Genomic DNA, 21704 nt, shown 5'->3' on the forward strand with positions numbered 1-21704 from the left:
CTATACAAATACAGACCATTTACCAATGTGGTATCTAGCAGTGTAAAGCGTTTTTTGTTTTTCTCCTTATGGCCAAGCAAAACGGAAATGTGGACACCAGATCCAGAAGAAAAAGCATAGCTAAATATAGCGAACAGTAGCTGTAGTATAATAAGCTACTTGTGATAAGAGCATTTACTTTTACCTGTGGCATGGTTTTCCTACATATAAGACAAGAGCTTAATTCTTTATGTTTTTCATAATGGTGTTACAGTACAACAGCATTACATCACAATGTGAGAGCAGTAAATGCTCCTCCGGATCCTTTCGAAAATAACTAAGCAGCAGTAAGGCAGTCACAAAGAGCTGTGCACATAGCTTGCACCCTCTCATTACTCTTGTGGTTGTAGACCAAAGATCACAGGGTCATTAATTACATACAAATATGTGACGGTATGCAAAACTGCTGCCACAAAGCTACTCACATCCATATAAGGGGGCAAAAAGGGAAAGCGAGGCTCTGCAGTTTTTTTTTTGTTTTGTTTTTATTATATCCTCTTATATGACATTTGTATTGTAACGAGCAGTTGTCTAAGCATTTCACTGCATATCGTACTGTGTATGACTGTGTACGTGACAAATAAAATTTGATTTTGAATTTGAATGATCTTTTAACATTTAGTTTGTCCTTATGACCTTTCACATATTTTTCAATCCTTTTGTTGTGAAATATTTTAAGCTAACTTTATGTCACAGGCCAAACCCATAAGCTGGAGCCCATCCCAGTCCTGTTACAGCCAACTCCAGAAAATAGATGGATGGAGTCAAATAAAATGACTCATGTGTTGTTGTGTTTGCACTGGGAGAAGCCAGAAAAGCTACCTGGAAGACGACTGGCCAATTTGTGAACTTTAGAAATTTAAGCATCCTGAATCTCACTGAATTGAAAAGCTTAGGTAAAAAGGATTTAGATATATGCCATTGTCAAGGCAATTTGTTGATTTTTTTTTTTATAACAATACAAGATGGAAAAGTAAGTTTTCTTTTTGCATTTTCTTAGTAAGTATGTGTAGTGGAGATATCAAAGATAGGCACGGCTGTGGCACTGTGACAAGAAGAGAGAGACCACATACGGACTTAGGAGTCTGTTAGATCTACTTAAATTATATATAGAATCAAACTTTAAATGTAAAAATATTTAAATTTAAAGTTCTAGTTAAAAAATACAGAGCCCCGCAGGGGACATGGGAGGGGAAAAAAAAAAATTAAGACTGACTTTTGCAAGATCTCGCAAAAGTTTTTTTTTTTTGGTTTTGTTTTGTTTTGTTTTTCTCGCATGTCCCCTGCGGGGCTCCATACAGGGCTCCGTTAAAAAAACAACAACACTGAAATATTTGGGGTTTGTTTTGCTCTGTGAAATTTTCTCCTGTGACAATGTGTGAATGGGTGGATGACTGGATATGTAAAGCGCTTTGGGGTCCTTAGGGACTAGTAAAGCGCTATATAAATACAGGCAATTTACCAATGTTGAAAACATGTCTTTTATTTATTCAGCTCTGCTCACCTGAAGAAGAGGGTGGAGGCCAGTTTGCAGACTGAGTGAACTTCACCATCGGTAAGGATTTTAAACAGCTGCTTTTAAACCATTGCATACAAGGTAACAAAAACATCAGACAGGCAATATTTCTGACGAAGTAATCTGAGTAACTGGAGTTTTTGCACGCTCCTTTAGGCTTTGTCTAACGCACTGGTGCACTTTTTTTTGTATTCATGCATCAAGCATAAAAAAAATCTGCTCACCTACTGACATCATTTTAACATATATTTGAATTTGACAAATGAAACCTTAAATACCATGACAACAATTTTAGGATTTTTTTTTTAAAGTCATACAGACATGACTTTAAGAGTGTGTGTGTGTGTGTGTGTGTGTGTGTGTGTCACAAAAAGACATTTGGTTAGTTTTTTTTTTTTCTTTTTCTTTGTTGTTGTAACAGTTCTTCTTGGTATTACATCTTATGCCTGTTTATTTCCCTTAAATGGTTTCACATTTGTAGGAACTGTTTGGCACTGGTAGAGAAGATTTGGTTTTCCATGATCACGACCCACATAAACTGCTGCAACATTTGAGTAGCAATAATCAGGCTCCAATGCTATTTAAATATAAGTTAAATGTTAAACACAAATCTCCTTTTTGTGCTTATATTTCATATAGTTGGGAACCAAGGTTAGTTTGAAGGCTACAGTTTGCAGCCCACATATTTCATTAAACCTGCCGTTGTCAGCTCCAGTCTGACCAGAGTTTCTGGTTAAACTGAGATGGAAAGAAATGTCAACTTTGTTTGTCTGACAGTGTTGTGATCCTGGGTCTTTTGACCCAGCGTTTTGTGTTTTCTATCGTTGTGATGTATTTTGGTTCTGGTTTTCTATTTCTTTGGGTTTTGGTTCTGTTCTTCCTCAGTTTAGTGTTTGGTCTTTTCTGCCTGTGTATTCCTGTGTCAAGTCCACGTTTCTTAGTCTGTCTTTGCGTCTATGTGTTCCTGTTTTACTTTGAAAGCCCCTGTCTGATGTCAGTGCGTTTTGTTTACGCTTCTCCTGCCTCGTCAGCGGTGATGTCTCCCAGGTGTGTTCCCCTCCTGTTTCCCATTCCCTGACTCCTGGTGTGTGTTACCTCATCCTCGTTGCTGGTTCGTCTGCGTTTTTCCCCTTCGTCGTCCAGAGTGGTTTCCCTGTGTCTTTCTAAGTCTCCCTGCATCTGTTTCATGTCTCAAGGTTTCAGGTCTGTTTTTATTTAGCTTTTCCCAGTTTAGGTTACTCCCAGTTCTGTTTTTCGCCACCCTCGCCTTTGTATTAAGCACGGTCCCTCAAAGCTTCCTCACTTCAGTTGTGCTGAAGGAGGCAGGAAAGTACTGCGTACCACTCAGGAAATCGGGTAATCTTAACTTTTTGAAAGCTAAATGTCTCTAATCTAATACAACTGGGCAACCTTGGAGCTCAAGATAACTAAATGAACTTAAACATACACCATCAAAATATATGAAAACTCAAAACGCTTGGTAAAGCGACCAAGGATCGTGACATCTTGTGGCTGTGTATGGTTAAATGACACCAAACAAGCGTCAGTTACAGAATAAGCTGTTTGGCATTTGCATTATTAACCTATCCCAGCTGTCATAGGACAAGAGCATTAAGAGAATTTGAGTTTCTCAAAAAAGCTTAAAATATGTGAGTACCAAACAAACACTAAAATGACATTAATTCTTTTACAGTACATTATATAAAAAGCCACTAAATTAATCATAAAAACACTAATTTTTAAGAGTGGCTGAAAGAAACCACCACCCATTAGCTGTCAGTCAACAGCAGACAACAAATGAATGCACGACAGTTAAATAAAAGTGGGAAACCATGTTCAGCATTGACCGGGAGTTGACCGTAAGCAGTGTGCAGTCTGGAAAAACTGGAAAAACGTTTGATAAACCACGTTACTCCCAAGCTTTGACCAGTCAGCAAAGATAAGAGGAAAAATCATTTTCTACTTTATGGTTAATTAAAAAGTGGCTCGATGACATAAAAACTAAGCACTCATTTTTAATATGTTTACATTCTTCTGTTTATTACAGTTTACTGAAACTAAATTACAACTATGGTATGTGTGGGGGGGGAAAAAAAACAATGAGTGAACTGCCTTCACAAAGTTGCAGTATCTATTCCACACTTCTTAAATCTGACCACTGCTTCCCATATGAAACAAAACACCATAACTAATGCTAAATGTTATGACGTGCGGTGTACAGACGAGGATCCAAATGCAGAACAATACGGTGGATAAAGTTAAGTCCACAAAGCACATAAGTAGCATCAATGGAGACCATCAACAAACAATCTAACAAGGTCAAACACGGAGACGGGACGACTATTTATACAAACCGGGCTGATCAGGGAGAGGAGGGCAGGAAACAAAACTGACAAAGGACTCTTTCTCCAAAACAACAACCTGTGGGAGACATAGTACCAAAACTAAACAACACTCATGAGATGAGGAATCAGTCTGAGACAGAGGGAGGCATACCACAAACACAGGGGAGGGTACGTCTGCTAAATAATAATAAAGTAAAGAGTTATGTTGGATCACAGATGTGCCAGCCCTCATTTCTTTGTTGTGGTTCTAAAGATCCAAATGTTCTTTATTGGACGTAAACTCCTTTTTCACCCGTTTTCAGTCCAGTGTTTGTGCCTGATCATTTTCACAGGACTGTTATTTTGTTGAGCTGCACATATAGTAGAATAAGGTGACAACAAGGCAGGCTGTTTGTACTGCAAGTTTATTTAAATGGCAGTAAATCATTTTTCCTAATGTGCAAGTTATTTTTGGCAGTGTGAGAGTAATTTAAAAAATTGCATAACTCTAGGTAAAGGAGACACTCCTTTTCTGTACACTCCTTTCAAGAAGTTGTGTTTGAACAATGATTACGAAAGAAGGAAAAGGTTAGGCTTGGCTCCATAAAGCCTGCAGAGTTTTATTGGATTGATATTTTTTTCTTTAAGCTGTAAAAGGAGAACAGTCCTTGTCACATTTATGGTAAAATAAAAGGACAGCTGAATAATAAAGCATACGTCATGCACATCAACATTATAAATATTAAGTAAAGGTGTAAAAAGACAAAGTTAATCTGTGCACCAAAAAGTGCAGCGTATTTATAAGACTGTATTTACCATGAAATTGTACACTGGTTAAAATGACTTATTATAATAACTTATTTGTTAAAAACCTGACTTGGTACCCCCTTTCATCTATTGTGCCTGGCTGCATTAAATAATAAAGATGTCCGTTCAAAGTACTGACTTTCCTGCTTGCTAAAATTGTACAAATTTCTGTAATTCCTCTTATGTTTGCACCTTTCAATAAATCACTGCACCCATGTCCCCTTTTTCCTACCAAAATATAAAGAAATGAGGGGTCGCTCAAGACTCTGCACAGCACTTTATCTGTTTTTGACATGTCATAGCAGACAAAAGTTGTAAGTAATATGAATACAAACTCGATTCCTTAAAGCCTCTTCAGTCTCTTATGCTGTTCTGCTCTGTTTATAGAACAGAGCCATTGCTGATGTTTGGAGGAAAGTCTGAAGGTCAAAGGATCTGCTCATGACGACGCTCCCCCCCCCCCCAACTCTGTTATTGCTAATGATGGTATTATGCCTAAGTTTGGACTGATTTCATCCTAAGTGAATGCCGACTGTGTAGCCCGACCTTGCACGCATCAGCAGATATCCCTAAAGTTCAAACTCATTTTGTTTTTATCTCAGCAGCCTCCAGTATTATTACACCACCTCATTCCCTCATATCGTCTCCCTCCCCAATGTGCACCGGTCACTTCCAAGCATTTCACGCCCACAAATCCTGGCTCTCCCATATAAACTGGCTGAGCATCCTCTCTCAATACATTCACAGAAGCCTCTTCAGTATTCGATTTCCATCACACCGCCATCCAGCCATGACTTCACCTGGGCGCCTTGCAGGACTTTGCATAATTGCTCTGGTGCTGTTTTATGGTGCACATCTGGGAGGTAAATAGATTTATAGATTTTATTTTATTTTTTTAAAGAATATATACATTATGCATTCTTCAAACTGTAGTGCTTTGAACCTTTCCATTTCTTCTTGTTGGATTTCCTCAGAGACCAAGAAGAACTCTCGCAAAGAGCCCAACGTCCCGTTCCCCCCTGCCCGTCCCACCACTCACAATCTGGCTGCCATTTGTCATCAGGGTAGAGGTCGCCCCAGGTACCCTCCCAGTTTCTTCCCCAAATCCGGGTCCAGCCACTTCCGACGCCGTGGACATGCCATGAACCGCCTAGAGTCGTGGTTCAGAGTGTGCTGCAGTGGACACCTAGAGCAGAGCAGCCAGATCCTCTGCTGCGCCCAACAAGCGGTGAGTCTCTGAGTGTGTGGGACCGAAGTAAACTTGAAAACACTTAGCATATCATCAGGGAGAGTTCTGCTATTATTTAGTATTTATACAGTTAGTAGGGAATTAATAATACTCTTTTTTTTTTTTTTTTTTTTTAAAGCTTCATTGTCTTAAAATTTATGGACTGTCCAAGAGGCTTTGGTTTTCAAAACTATAAATTCATACAAATTAGTATAATTTTATGCTGAGTGAATCGCTGTTGCACCGCACCTGCTTACATAATCTATTCTCCTCCCACCGCAAACCCCCCCCCCCCCTCCGCCTCCCCCGCGCTCGTAATGGGACGATACTTGTGGTGACATGACTCTTCTTTCTTACAGTGGAAAAACGCCCTGTCTCTGTTCTGTGTGGAAGAGTACTCCACCATGACCCTCCCGTACGAGTGCTGTGAGAACACTGGAGAAGCCCGCTGGTCATGCTTCGACAGTGAGCTGCCAAACCCAAACTACACCTCAAAACCAGGCTACAATGCCCCTGAAATCCCCGAGGAGCCTGGATTCACGTTTGATCCAAATACCTGCTAGAGATCGAAAATAATAACTTTCCACTCTTTCACATTCTTATAGGGAGATGGTATTGAAGAAACACTTGCAAACCTCTATCAGACAATGCTATCTAAATCTTGTCTTTGTCACGTACAGCTGCTTCCTGATGCGGACAGGACATACTGGTTTGGATTACACTATCTAAGGACGATTAGAGTCCCATCTAGCCTTGTTATCAGCTCAGCATTTTAACTAATCTTTGCCATATTAATAGGAAACACATTTTTAAAATGCAACTCGGTGCTTAATTTTATAAGGCTCACAGAATGTGTCTGGCTTAAATGTTGTAATTTCTGACATGTAGTGTTTTTAGAGAGAAAAATAAACTCACTCCGCAAAGAGACTGATGTGGTTTTTGTTACCATGAAGGTCTGTTATAAGGTTGATATATCGCCTTCAAAAATCAATCTTTTTAACATCCAGTCACAAATCTGTAGAATTATTTTTGAAAAAATACATATGACGTAAAGGTCTCCACCAGGGGTCACAGTTGGCTGGATTATCAGCGTGTGTGGCTGTAACATGTTGTTGATGGGTAATAAAGGTTTCAGTGTGGTGTAGCATCTCTGTGCAGTTAAGTTAAAAAAAAAAAAAAAAAAAATCTCAAATCAAAACTTTACAACCACCATTGAGTTATCTTCACTAATATAATCCAGACCACAATCACTGGAATGGTCATCTGTGTGACTCCTTCAAAGTAAAAGGTGAAAGCGTTACAGGAGTTAAACTCTGGTGACTCCAGCTCCTATATGATTTGACTGACATTTTGAGATTCAGCAAACCATTCAGTGACCCCCCGTTTCATATGGATGGGGGTGTTGTCATCCTTGAAAAGACACAGATCAAGGTGATCACTCGGAACAGTTTTTTTTTTTAGTAATTTGCAAGATCAAAACAATCACAAATCTGATTTTTTTTTTTCATCTGTTATTAACTTTTAAAAAGGAGCCAAACTGATTTTATTTAAAGAAATCCCAAAGAATGGAAGACCACAGGGACAGTTTTAATTAAGGCCGGAAGTGACAGGTCAAGGAAAATCTTAGATAAGCAGAGGCAAATGATGGTGAGAACAGTCAGTCAACCCACACACCAGCTCCAAAGACCTGCAACATCATCTTGCTGCAGATGGTGTCACTGTGCATCATTCAACTATTCAGCACACTTTGCACAAGGAGATGCTGTATGGGAGAGTAATGCAGAAGAAGCCTTTTCTGCGTACATGCCACAAACAGTCACTTGAGGTATTCTAAAGCACATTTGGACAAGCCAGCTTCATTTTGGAATAAGGTGCTGTGGACTGATGAAACTAAAATGGAGTTATTTGGGCATAACAAGAGGAGGTATGCATGGTGGAAACAGTACACAGTATTCCAAGAGAAACGCTTGCTAGCCACAGTCAAATGTGGTGGCGGTTCCATCATGCTGTGTGGCCAGTGCACGTACTGGGAATCTTGTTAATGTTGAGGGTCACATGGATTCCAGTCAATATCAGCAGATTCTTGAGAACAATGTTCAAGAATCGGTGACAAAGTTGAAGTTGCGCCAGGGCTGGATATTTCAACAAGACAATGACCCTAAACACTGCTCAAAATCTACTAAGGCATTCATGCAGAGGAACAAGTACGATGCTCTGGAACGGCCATTTCCTGATTTGTGGATAATGGCTCTCACTGCATTTTGCTGGAGTCCCAAGAAATTAGAAATTGCTTTGTAACCTTTTCCAGACTCATAGACGTCAATGACTTTGTCTCATAGCTGTTTCTATAGATTGTGACATGCTGTGTTCCTTTTTAAGATCTTAATTCAACTACCAATGAAATTGAACTTTTTCACAACAAAAGAACAGAGACAAAGGTTTCTGCATGACTAACCACAAAAGTAAATGTCACTGTATGTGTGATCATGAAACACTAAATCAAGTCATTAGCCTTCATTAATACGTCATTCAACTTAAATTTTGATACTTCAACTACATTTTATTCCCAATGTATAACATTTTGAACAAAACAATTTTACTACATGATAATATTGCTACTTCTACCTTTTTAAAATGCTGTTTAGCAGTACAAATAAGTTATTTCTCTCTTCTACGTTTTTAAAAATAGCTACTTTTGCATTTCTTATTATTCCCACTACAAAGTTTGTTAACTAATTCTTTAGATTAAGTTATTTTTCTTGTTTTCCCCACCTTTTTTACATAAATTTTAGAAGGTTCCTAAATCATGGGGTGGTGTTATGTTATTTTGAAAGTGCCTATGTTATTCTGAAATATTTCCCCACCGGAAATGCTGTTCTTGCCCAGACTAGCAGCCCAAACAAAACTGCCGCTTCCGCACTGCTTCCTTGTTTATTTGTTTTGAGGAAAACACCGCCTTTATAAAAGAATAAAAAGTATTTTTTAAATTTAATTAGAAGCTATAAGAACGTCTAAACACGATTTTCTGGTAAGTTTAATGTTTTGTGTGTATTGTCGAGACTTATCTGTGTGGCTAAAGTTAGAAAAGTTAAAGCAGCGGCAGCTAGCGTTGTCGCCTATGTTCAGTTGAGCGCTGCTCAGACGTTTCGGTATCTCCCACATTAACATGTCACAACACGCATTAGCCTCTCTGTGTTGTTGTGTGTGTGTGTATTTTTTAAAAGTTAATTTACTTAATAGCCTACTCGATGCTTAGTCGCTTTTGGTAGGAAGCTGCCGCCTGTTTATGTCACCTTTGTCTCCATCAGCAGAGCTGTTCAACGTGGCTGTTGTTGGTATTTCTAGCATGAAATCATGTAGAGTGTTTACTGTTCTTGAGCTGGGCATTTTTTCCACACAGGTCCACGCCTTGCTGAACTGACGTCACCGATACATTTGAAGCTAAGGGGTGAATAAAGACCCCCAGTTTCCTCCAAAGCAAGTCCAGAGTGTAGTTTCTTGTCTGAATGGCCACAGCTGCAGAAGAGCCTCCAGGGCTACAGGGCCAGACTGGCAGTAAGTACTATGTTGTAATACACCACCTTTCGTGCCAGTGCATACAACATATAGCCTGAAATAACTTTAATTGCTTCATACAGATTCACTTCTCAAGGCATGTCTCAGAAATAAGTGATGACTTATTTCTGAGACATGACCCACGGTTAGGTCTCACATGGTAGTGTACTCAAGATAACGAGGTGGGGGTCCATTCATATGGGACCACCTGGGGATAATAGAGGAGTAGCCAAAAATGCTTACCTGACATCACGCATGTAAACTATGCTTAATTATGTTGACTTATGCATGTTGTACACAGGCATATTTTAAATACTTCAATCATTACAATCAATATAGATGTATAATTGAAGCCATTTAACAGAGTCCTTAATAGGTTAAAAGACAACCTTTTTTTTGTCTTCAGTAAATTTGGGGCATCTCAAATAAAAGAAGAAGAAAGCAAATAAAAGTACTTCGCAGAATGTCTTAACTATTCCTTTAATGTGTACTAAAAAGGAAAGAAAATGGAAAAAATATGTTTATTTACCTCACATCACAGTAGATTTATGACACAAAAGTTTTCATCAGAGCATCTGAGGTAAAAAACAAAAAACAAAACTTTAATTGAGTACAAAGGCCACTTTTCTTGGCCCGAGTACATAATTACATCTTAAATCAGATGTTTCTGGCTGTCCTTGATTTGATCTTTAAAAAAAAAGTGGTTTGCAGGACAAAAAAGTACATGGATCTCATGCTTCACAGAAAGTTTACGTACTTGCCTCACTTTATTAAAGATTAAAACGAGCGCTTTTCCAGAAGTTTTGTGCCATTGTGTTAAATGGTAAACGTAGAAATATATAATCATTTTGAATTTGATGCCATCAACTCATTTGGGACAGGAGGATGTTTAACACTGACTGCTCTAGTTATGAAAACATACTGTTTTCTCCTTATTGCTTAACACAGGAATTCAGCTGCACAACAGTTTCACACTATTTCTATCCCTCTGAACACTTTTATATACACCCTGTCACTGCTGTCACTACTCCAGAAAAATGTTGTTACTCAGCATCCGTTCTATGGAAATGTACAAGAACAGCATAGACTCTGAAGAAAGGAAACCAGTTGTTGACTGTAAGAAGAAAGGAGCGATGAGTAACCGGAACTGAAATTAGGGAAGTGTGAATAATAAAGTGTTGAAACAAGAGATTTTGGCCTCCTTTGACTAGTTTTACATTTTCTAATGCCACATTTTTGTTAGTGGGTGTTGGAGCTGCAGTAATAATAATAATAAGTCCTTACTGGATTAAACAAGGACCTCTTTCAAAACTAGCTGTCTTTCTAGCTGCGTATGTAGCGAGAAAAATTGGTATATTAATGATGCTTTCACACATGTGTGAGTTAACCCTGCCTTGTGAGCTAATGCCCTCCCATACCAGTACAGATTTTGGCTTTTTGAACTGATAGCAGTCTGAATGGTCTTTCCCTCCCTGAACTCAGAGGATGAGGCATTCATGCTATCCAAAAAGGATTTCGCATTTTGATTTGCCAGACCACAGGCAGCAGGAGGCTTACAATGGGCTTTGGGGATGGGGCTATGAACCTAAACATAACCGGTCCATATATAGTGAAGGCAAAAAGTCTTTGTTATCTATGTCAACAGAGGTCTGAGTATTTTCCTATTGGTTTTGGCCATTTCACAAACAAAGTTAGAGTAAATGAAATCTTATAAAAAGTACCCACAAACTTTGCCATTCTTACAAATTGTTTAACTGAAATCAAAAATAGATGTGTGCTATTAAAAAAAATGAAGCTTAGAGAAGTTGTTTATTATTGGTCAAATAAGGTGGATCCAAGCATCAGCTCTTTTCTTAGTTGATTCTAGCCTCAGTTTTGAGAAGTGTCTCCCAGTGCTTCTACCATTTTTGAAATATCACTAAGACTATCATTCTTGCTTTTATTTCCTCTCATTTGGATTATTGTAATTATTTTAGCAGGTATCAATCACAAATCATTGTACAGTCTTTTGATTGTTCAAAATGAAGCAGCCAGACTTATAAACCCAAGCGAAGTTAGTGTATTTAAATGCGTTTTAATAACCAAGGTCACGTGCATTACATTTAAACATACTGCAACTGCTGTCCCTGTATAGAAGCCTGTTAACTGGCCCCACCTCATGCTTAAACATGAAAGGTGATCGAGTGTTTGCTGTTCGGGGTTCTTGATGGTGGAGTGACTTGCATGAGGAACTCCGTTTGGTTTTGTTGGTGCTTAAGTCTCCAGTCTTGTGTGTTTTATTATAGATTTCATACCTTTGACATAATCATCATCATTATTATTATTTTTATTGGTTCTACTATCACAGTCCTGGCAAATTTCCTTTAACTGAAAGCCAAAAAGCTCCAAAATGTTTGACATGCTGGAGAAACTCTCAATAGTCAGTTTTGAGCTCAGGCCTAGAGCAAGCAAAAGCCTTTCTGGATTTAAAATAAATGTGTTTGTTGTCTTAGTTTTATTTGTGGATACAGCAGTTGTGTACACTGATAATGATTTTTATGAGGGTTGTTCACAACAGGATTGTGCTTGCCTTTATTGCATTGCTGTCTGAGCATTGAAGATGACAGGCATTTAATATTGCTTCTTGTGTAGATTAGAAATATTGGCAAACCCCTCCCCAGCTTTAGTTCTGCAAATTAATGGCCAGTCATCTTCCTTATTACAGTCGTCTGGTGATGTTGTCTGAACCTTGTTGATATTTGTTGCGTTAATCAAATTCAGAATAAACATATTTGTTAAAAAAAACAATTTTTTTTTGTGTCAACACAGTGTCCCAGCTGTTTTGGAAATGGTGCTGTAATATACATAATAAATGTTTAAAGGAAAGTGAATTGCAGACATCATGATGTTGTGTCACTTTCACAAGTGTGTTTCCTTAAAGATGAACGGAAGCTAAGTGTCATTAAGTTCAAACACCAGTAATATTACGGTGTAATACACATCAGGAAATTCACCGGCTTTGTATGAACTCACTTTAATAGCATCCTTATCTAATTCCTTCCATTGCACACAAAGACCTGCAGAGTCAGTTCTGGAGGAAACTGTCTTCTTTCAGAGGTAATGTTTGAGGTGTGTCTGCATGTTCAGCTGCACTCTCTATTTTCAGCGTTAGGGAATGGTAGAAGCTGTTTCCGTCTGTGTTTGACATTACTGCATCCACTGTAATAACTGTTTGCCTTTTCTGCTCATTTCCTGTCCTGTGTGTGTGTCTGTGTGTGTGCGTGTATGTAATTTCCTGTGTAACATTATGTCTTTCTTTCTGATTCCAGACTTGAATGGGTCTCGAAAAAATGCTTCAGCTGAGGTGAGAAATGAGGGAATTTGTGGGGAAGAAACTGAAAATCTGTCTCGGTCAGTTAGGAATTGCACATTTCTTTCCCCATAAGCAGTTTGGGATTAGCCCGTATTCTGCTGACAGGTCATTTGTGCCTTCCTGTTTGAATCGTGAGAATATTACATGTTCCTGCACTTACAATGAGTTCTTTTCCTCTTGTAATTCTGTTTTGTGCCATGTTTATACTGACAGGGTCCAAGTGCTAGCACATCTCAGGCTTTGAAAAAAATCGGGCATCGTGGGATCGATCCCACTGGGGAGACGACGTACAAGAAGGTTGGGGATCAGCCATTGCAGACTTAAGCACATTTTTTCACTCTCTGTAGAGCTGCATCTTACAAAAACTTTCATTATCTTTTCCTCTTCCAATTGTTCTCTTGATGAGTTAATGAATTATTTGGCTTGTAAAATAGTGATAGTAGTGTAATCTCAAAATTTATAAATCTGTGCCTTGGTTTGTCTGCTGCTCACTATTCTGGCCTGTGAAACGCACAGCAGTCTCTTTTTATTGCCATTAGCTTAACCCTTCATCACCCACACATATGATCTAATCTGTCCTGCCTTCTTGAATAAGTGCTCTCCGCTTACTGCTAGTGTTCATAATCTGGAAATCCTTATAACGCAAGTGCTCTGTGTCTTTTCCCTCTCTTCAAACCTCATTGTGGGACTTCTTTGTGATTATTCAGTTGAACTTGACACCCACAGGGTGTTTCTACAGGCTGTTGGGAGCTATAGTTACATTTCCTACAATTTGTGAAGTCCACCAAAACAGTGTTCCATATTTTAAGATAACCCTATTTTATCCTATAATGGACCTTGGAACAGCCGTTTGTTCATTCACTGTTTGAAACACACTGTTTAAGGCCCCAGTCAGACAGGCCTAGACCAATAGAAAAGGTAATGAAGTACCTGTTTGTGAGTATTACCCAACCGGTTTACTGGAGGCTGCTGCCAGCTGCTGGGAAGTTGGTGTGAAGGTGAAGTTTCCCAATTCGCATAGGCCAAGACACTGGTCAGTGACCCCTGGCAACTACCGGTCACAAGGAAAGTGTGTGTAATCTGTGGGCTGTTGCTGGAGTTTGCTTGAAGTCACTTTGGTTGCAAAAATGTATGCAGGGCTGCAACACAAGCATCTTTCCGATTGCTTTGGTCATTTTTGCATGGACGGCACCATCTTGTGCGCAAACCCTTACAAACTGCTCGCTAATTGGGAGTGAAACTGCGAAAAGTGCAAAATGGAAACGGAGACCATTCGTGACTTGCTTTGTTTGGACGACTTTTACTTTTAAGACAAATGGTCTCCGTTTCCAGCTTGTGTTGCACTTCTTTCAACTAAATAGCAAGTATTTGCAGACAAGCTGGTTTCCTCTGTGCCAACTCCAGGTGAGCAAAGCAGTCACAAAGAGGTTTTTGGTGCAGCATCTTCTTTGCAAGTGAGTTCACCATGCGACATTCAGCAACCGCTTTTCAACCTGTCGGGGTATACACAGTTTTCCAAGTGACTAGAGGTTTCCAGATGGGTCATTAACCAGTCAAGGCCTGTGTGACTAATGCCTAAACTTCCTTCTTTCTTCCTTTAGCCGACTCCCTTCTTATTGGCCTCCTCTCCTAAACAGCATGCTTAAACGGCAGGTGGGTGGGCTACTGTGCTCGCAGACAAGCTTGATATGAACATATTAGGGATGTCAGGGTAAAGGAAGCTGAAGCTTTGTACATGTTTAATAGAAGCAACAACCACTGTAACCATGCATATGAAAAAGCATAAATGGTGGACTTGAAAATGCAGCCACTAATAGCCATGCGAACAAGCACTTGTAAAATGTGCACTTGTGCTGGCACTTTTTGATGTGGTGGTACTTCACACTGTTTAGAGTACATTTGAACCAAACCGGAATATTTTCCTCCTTTTTAAACCATTGTAGGCTTTACATTTATACCTGACCACATAGCAAGTGAAAATGAAAGCAAACTGAACATTGGTCCCAGTAGAGATTTGCCTCTCAGCTGAATGTTGAATGTTGAGTGTGTTTGTACCATCACCACCACCCCACCTAACAGTAAACATGGGCTCTGTTTGGTGAACCTTTTGAGTTAACCTATCTATTAATCTTTAGTGAAATGTCTGGAAAAAAAGTGTCTCCCACCTGCCAAAGCTTGCAAGTCCCCATGCCACTTAATTTCTTGAAGTATTCACTTTGAAATGCATTTGTTGCATTTGATACATGTAAGTTTCCTTTCTTCCAGACAACATCATCAGCTCTGAAAGGTGCTATCCAGTTAGGCATCACGCACACGATAGGCAGCTTAAGTCAAAAACCTGAAAGAGATGTGCTGCTGCAGGACTTTGAGGTGGTGGAGAGCATCTTCTTCCCCTGGTCAGTTTGTAACGATGGTTTGTAAAGGAAATGAAATATGTGTCTGCCCTGTGTGCAGACAGGATCAGGATATTTTACTTCTGCAAGCCTACTTTGAAGCTGTGTGGAAAATAATCTTGTGCTCCTCTGTTTGTGACCTGCAGTGAGGGTAGTAACCTGACACCGGCACACCACTATGGAGACTTCAGGTTCAAAACATACGCCCCGATGGCCTTCCGCTACTTCAGAGAGATGTTTGGCATCCGGCCCGATGACTACATGGTATTCTTGTATAATCACCAATTGTTGTCCAAAATATTTCTGAGGAAAGAGAGCAGTTCACTTTTGGGGAAAAAGGAGTGTTTGAGTAACTGTGACTAGGGAAGTGTGAATAATGGAGTATTGACACAGGAGAGGAGTGGAGATGCTGTTCTTACGGTTTTAAAGTAGGGGTGTCAAATGTAAGGCTGGGGGCCAGAATTGGACTGGTGACAATTCCAATTTGGACCACCGATTTTGAAAAAATGTGAAAGAGGGCATAATTTTCAACTGTATATTTAGAAGTTTTACAGCTTTTCCTACTGATCAAGACCTCTCCCATCATCATTCATACTACACCAAAGAAAATTCAATTATAGATATCTGTAATTTTACACGTTTACTTCTTACAGTTTAAGCCTAAAGAAGCATGCTGACAGATTTCTTTAATTTACTACAGCAGTATTTCATTATCATGTAGAAAAACGGAGACCTGTTGTTGAAATTGCACTTCTTTGGCCTCTATTAAGATATCACATTGATTAAATGTATATTTAAACTTTTTTTAGACTGACAGATATTGGAGATATTTGGATATTTCATGTTTTCTGCCTCCTGCATGCTCCCTCCAGGTCCTGCCTCTCGCCCAAACCAAACTCTGTATGCTTTGTAGTGAGAACATGGCTTCAGTCAGCATTCATGTGTAAAATGTAGCAATAAGACTGTGGTTTTTTTTTTGCTTTTAATCACATGTGTAAAGACCGTTTTTTTATGTTGTGTTTATAGTATTCTCTGTGTAACGAGTCGCTGATCGAGCTGTCCAACTCCGGGGCGAGTGGATCTTTGTTCTACGTCTCTAGAGATGATGAGTATATCATCAAGACGGTGCAGCACAAAGAGGCAGAATTTCTGCAGAAACTGCTGCCTGGATACTTCATGGTATGATTTGATGGTCACAAAATGTCCTAATCATCATCCTGTTATCACTATCAAATGCAAGGTCTTGGATATCAGTGGCGCTTTTACAGCGATGCTTTGCTACCCTTAAAACTAATCTGCAGTTGTTTTGTTAGTCTGCAACTGCCATAGCTGTGGGCATTATGTTTTTATGTTGTCCTCATGTACTCCACCTACGATTATTATCATGATATCCCTTGGTACTCCTTCTGGGAATTTTATTCATTATCAACTTTAACTCAAGGAACTGATTAGAATTTAACGGCCAAAGATCAGCTTTCACCTCACGTGTGTTAATTGTTGCATTCTAGTAAAATTTCACAATAGGAGTGTCCTGAGAAATTTTGCAGATATGTTTCTTTGGATTGAAGGACGACATGATTAGATTTGGTACTGTGACTTTACAAAACATGTCAACTAACACAATAAAATCAGAAGCTGTCATTTTGTCTTGAGGCAAAATATCAAAGGTCACATCTGGATAGCCATGGATGTAAAATGCAGCCAAACGGGTTGGTGCAAGACGGGAACTATGAGGCCGTATTTACAGTTACTGAAGTAACACTCTGCAGTCAAATATTGTTCCTACTTTGTTTTCTTGAGCTGCTAAAATGCTTTGTTTGTCTTTAAAGTCTCTCTCAACTAGTTAGTCTGGTTTTCATTTAAAGCACTCGACATGCTTGTTACTGACTGAGTTTGCTTTTGCTCTGGCACATCTGCCTTCTTTTTTTATCAGTTTACTTAAGTCAACCATTCATTTAACTTTTGGTGACGCTGATACTGATGTTTCTTTTCATTTTGTCTATATTTCTTCCTCCTACTCTTTTTCTTTCTGCCTTAGAACCTGAACCAGAACAAGCGGACCTTATTACCAAAGTTTTATGGGCTGTATTGCGTCCAATCAGCTGGTAAAAACATCCGCATTGCAGTCATGAATAATCTGCTTCCTAGTGCAGTACGAATGCACCTCAAGTATGATCTAAAGGGCTCTACCTACAAGCGACGAGCCTCGGCTAAAGAAAGAGAAAAGGCTGTACCCACATATAAGGACCTGGATTTCATCCAGGACATGCCTGAAGGGCTCTCGTTGGACGCTGATAAGTACAATGCTCTTTGCAAGACCCTCCAGAGAGACTGCTTGGTGAGAACTGTGAAAACATGAGGCTACCAGAATAATAACAGTGTTGGTTTAGATAGAATCAGTAAAATTTCTTCCCTCTAAATGTCCTCCTGATCTTATAGTACTCATGTTCCTTAATTTCCATCCAGCTCCTGCAGAGTTTCAAGATTATGGATTACAGCCTTCTGGTGGGAATTCATAACGTAGATCAGGCCTGTCAGGAGCAGGCCAACGAGGAGGCGGGGGCTGGGGCAAAGGGTCAAGTTCAAAAGGCTCTGTACAGCACGGCTATAGAGGCCATTCAAGCAGAGGTGGGACGCATGGGATCCATGGAAACAGAGGACAGGTGAGTGACGGAGTGTCTGTGATCGTATCGAGCAGGCTTGTCCCACCAGTTTCTGTCTGAGAAGAATTACAGAAGACTAAAGGTGTTTTTGTTTGCAGAACGGGAGGAATCCCTGCACGAAACTCGAAAGGCGAGAGGCTGCTGGTGTACATCGGTATTATTGACATTCTTCAGTCTTATAGGTAATAATTCACTTTATTGTCCTCATTGAGCTCACATAACAAAAGAAGCACATGAACAGGAAAGCAGCAGCTTCCGTCTTTGTCTGTTCAGAATGCGTTCAGGGACCGTATCAAGTGTTAAACCCCTGGACACTGTCTCGTTAGCTAACCTGACGTTTTACACTGAAGGTCAGAGCGGACAGTAGAGAATGACTACGGTCGGTCAGTGAGGCAATGAATCTTTGTTACTTTATTTAGAAACTGTGCAAATAAACGTTATCTATACCAGAAAATCTCTGCCAACATGTAACCATGACGCCACCTGTGGTGACTAAAATATGATCTTCTTTGTTCCACTGTGTACACGTGTGGCCAACATCCAAAATAGAGTTCACATGACATGAGTAAACAGGATTTCAGCATCCAGATAAAACTACAAGGGCACTTTCAAATGTTTCTACAGTGAGCGTGTGATAAGAAAATACTTCTGTTTGAGGATCTAAATTTTATGAAAAGCATAGAGGGGGGAAAAAGTAGTGCTTGGACGAATGGGTAAATGAGGCAAGCTGCATTGAGCAGTTAGAGTAGAAAAAGTTCTATATAAGAACCAGTCTAGTTACCATTTACCATCAAGTCAGAGTGTGTGTGTGTTTTTTCAGATTGGCAAAGAAGCTTGAACACTCCTGGAAGGCTCTGGTTCATGATGGGGTAAGGACCCTTACTAGTACTAGCTAGTTTGGTTGCAATGATTTAACAATACAGATTTTAACTTGTTTTATTTCTTTTTTTCAGGACACTGTATCAGTGCACAGACCGAGTTTCTATGCCGAGCGATTTCAGAAGTTTATGTGCAACACAGTGTTTAGAAAGAATGCATGTAAGTTTATGTTGTCTCCGTCTGAACATGACTCTGTCACACCAGTGTTACTGCACAGACTCAAAGTTTCTCTGTCTCGTATCTAGTGAAGACCTCCCCGTCTAAGAAGCGCCGTGCAGGAGCCGGTCCTGTGAAAAGAGCGGCTGGCTCTGGACCTTCTCTGATGACCCAAGCCAGCAGCAGCAGCACCGCCCAGAGTCCTTTGCTCCAACATCAAGCCAGTTCAGACACCAGAGAGGACAGCGAAGCAGACAAAAGTGAGGATGAAAGAGCACAGAAGCTTTAACTTCTCTATGGGGAACTATTTATGTTTCATATTTTTCATGACAGCTGCAAACATTTAGTCTTCTTACATGTACCACTATGGGAGATGCTTCTTTTTCAACACAGCAATAAACCGTTTTTGTCCCCTCTCGCCAGTTATGCTCGCAGGTCGTCCTGACCTCCTCCCAGATACCATTCCTCCACGCAACCCTGTTGCTAGCGCTGTTGAAACTGCCATCTCCTCCTTGGGAAGCCCCAGATTTTTACCAGCAAGTCGTCTTCAGTCTAACACTCGGGGAGAATCTTCGAACAAGCAAAACGAGGAAGACAGCACCCCCAAGGGGTAAGAGGGGACATATAGTGTAATAGTTTGTGTATTAACGATCCACCTGTCACTTTTATGACAGTACACACAGACACACACATTTTCCTACAACACACCAGTGTTATCTGAATGCATTGATTAATGTCTAATTACACTAACTGAATATGGTAGTACCAGAAGTAACTTGTAATCATCTACTAAATGTTCTGCTTTGGATATAAAGTGCACACACCTGCTGGTGTATTTGAATCACCTTTATACACAAGAGCTGGACAAAATACCAGAAACAAAACAAAGTTCAACAACAACACAGTAATAACATATTCAAACAAAAATGTCTTTAAAGATGAAACACTTAGTTTCACCTAAAACAGAACTTTATATATCCTTCTCTGAAGTAAGAAATCTTCTACTTCTCCCATTTAAAGTGATCCAAAATGCAGTGCTTCTTTCAGGCTGTATTAGAGGCCTACATTTTTAAACTCCTTTTTAGATAGGTCAGCTTTCACATGATGTGTTCTTCAGTATTTTGTTTTTGCGTGTATGGAAGTGTGTATGTTGGAATGAACGTGTGATCCTTTGGTTAATGTGTGGCTTTTGTTCAAGTTGTGAAACACTTTGAAAAGTGGAATGCAAATCAACTTAGGAATAAATGAATGACCCATTGATGCACAGACTGGAAGTGAGGCCTTCTCAGAAGACAAAAATGTGCCTTAACCAGAACTTCAGGAAAGTCAACATTTTCCCAAAGCAGCACAGGATTCTAGGCATGGAAACAAGCGTCGAATTAGCTCATAAAGCTTTCTGTAAAAATGCAGTGTATATTCTGTTAATATTTTCACCTCCACAACCAGTGCCACGTACTGTGTTAAGGTTCAAATGCATCCTCATGACTCTCCTGTTGTTTTCAGGGCTCAGTCTAGGACTCTTGAAGAAAGTGGTGCTGAGGAAGCAATCTCACTCAGCGACGTAGTCCCGTGTGTAAGCAGCTGCTCAGTAAGTTGATTTCAAACCTCAGGTTCTGCTATCAAAATATTTACTCGTATTTGAACTTTTTTTTAAACTAATACTCTTTCACTTGGTTTGCAGGTGTAGATGTGAGGAAAAAGAATGACTTGAAGGATGTTCTGAGCCTTCCTGAAATCTTATAACTCCCTTGGTATGATTTGAGGTACCAGAACTTACAAAAAGAAAATTACGCAGTGCATCTCCTGGACCAAGAGGGATATGAAATGTTTGTTTGTTGTCTTTGTTTTTTTTGCACAATATGATAATGTAACTGGGCGGTTGTGTCGCAACACTAGTAACTGCAGACACGGTAATGCTGTAGTTATTGAACACTATTATTAAACCCATAGGAGAAGTGCCTGTAGTCACAACCAATGATCATTTTTGGCTCAGTTAAGCATTTAGTGTGGAAATGTTGCCTTCTTGAAGAACTGAGATTCTTCATTCAGGCCTGGCTATATACGTCATTGTCCTTTTTGGGATTATTATTATTTTATTTTATTTTTATTGCTTCTCTCTTCTTCTTCTTTTTTTTTGACCAAATGGCTGTAGCACGTCTTTATGCAGATTTTTCTGTGTGCCTGCCACCCACCCAAAGGTCCAAGTCTAGAGTAGTGTTTGTGCTACCTGCTTTGACGGAAAGCCTTATGATGAGGATTGAGAACACAGTTTTAAATAAAGTCTTAGTTTTTAAAGAAATTACTGTATTCATGCATTGTAAGCTTCTGATTTTTAAAAGCTTACTCTGAATGGAAATCATGCTGGACAAAAGACCTTCAGCTTGTGCTTTTTATTTACCCAAGTATTCCCGTGGACCTGGAGTGCTTTTACAGACTGTGAATCTTAAATATCACTTGTGATATTCAGGCCAGAAGGTTATTTTAAATGTTTTCTTTTTATACTTGTATTTGCTCGTGGACTATAGACTGGCTTGTATTCAAATGAGACCGATACTGGTAGCAAAACTAATGAGTTAGTCAGCTTCGGTGTCACGGACCAAACCTGCAAAGAGAAGCTTGTGTTATATATGCAAGAAAAACAGAAATAGGAGAATCACACTAAACCTAACCACTTTAGGTAACCAAAGAGCATGTTGTGGCATTAGTACAAACTGGTACAATCACTATGTTTTTGTAATAAGTTGGGACATTGAAATTAATATTGTACTAGTAAAGTTGCAGTAAGTTTTTTT

At 39.5% G+C, this 21704-nt stretch overlaps 2 protein-coding genes across 2 annotated transcripts; both read left to right on the forward strand.

Annotated features, from left to right (window-relative positions):
- The first annotated feature begins 1533 nt into the window (after nt 1–1533).
- On the forward strand, nt 1534–6841 carry LOC106633289 (extracellular matrix protein 1). The gene is made up of 4 exons (XM_042222640.1): nt 1534–1594; nt 5434–5549; nt 5661–5914; nt 6274–6841. Exons 2-4 carry the CDS (start codon nt 5477–5479, stop codon nt 6475–6477), a joined length of 531 nt encoding a protein of 176 aa, XP_042078574.1. The 5' UTR covers nt 1534–1594; nt 5434–5476; the 3' UTR covers nt 6478–6841.
- Nucleotides 6842–8797: 1956 nt separating this feature from the next.
- Nucleotides 8798–20694, forward strand: LOC102294568 (phosphatidylinositol 4-phosphate 5-kinase type-1 alpha). Its single transcript, XM_005927570.2, has 16 exons — nt 8798–8942; nt 9315–9469; nt 12778–12812; nt 13035–13118; nt 15087–15217; nt 15361–15478; nt 16241–16393; nt 17253–17552; nt 17681–17877; nt 17976–18059; nt 18698–18746; nt 18831–18915; nt 19002–19172; nt 19336–19522; nt 20416–20500; nt 20594–20694. Exons 2-16 carry the CDS (start codon nt 9421–9423, stop codon nt 20597–20599), a joined length of 1734 nt encoding a protein of 577 aa, XP_005927632.1. The 5' UTR covers nt 8798–8942; nt 9315–9420; the 3' UTR covers nt 20600–20694.
- Nucleotides 20695–21704: the final 1010 nt, after the last annotated feature.

Source organism: Haplochromis burtoni, unplaced genomic scaffold (assembly GCF_018398535.1).
Source record: "Haplochromis burtoni strain Fernald_Lab_line unplaced genomic scaffold, NCSU_Asbu1 Contig_90, whole genome shotgun sequence".
In the NCBI taxonomy this organism is placed as follows: domain Eukaryota; kingdom Metazoa; phylum Chordata; class Actinopteri; order Cichliformes; family Cichlidae; genus Haplochromis; species Haplochromis burtoni.

Coding starts and splice junctions, on each gene's coding strand:
- LOC106633289 (XM_042222640.1), top strand. CDS start 5,477: ATGACTTCACCTGGGCGCCTTGCAGGACTTTGCATAATTGCTCTGGTG. Junction 5,550..5,660: donor TTATGGTGCACATCTGGGAG/GTAAATAGATTT, acceptor GGATTTCCTCAG/AGACCAAGAAGAACTCTCGC. Junction 5,915..6,273: donor TCTGCTGCGCCCAACAAGCG/GTGAGTCTCTGA, acceptor TCTTTCTTACAG/TGGAAAAACGCCCTGTCTCT.
- LOC102294568 (XM_005927570.2), top strand. CDS start 9,421: ATGGCCACAGCTGCAGAAGAGCCTCCAGGGCTACAGGGCCAGACTGGC. Junction 13,119..15,086: donor GGGAGACGACGTACAAGAAG/GTTGGGGATCAG, acceptor CCTTTCTTCCAG/ACAACATCATCAGCTCTGAA. Junction 18,060..18,697: donor GACATTCTTCAGTCTTATAG/GTAATAATTCAC, acceptor GTGTTTTTTCAG/ATTGGCAAAGAAGCTTGAAC.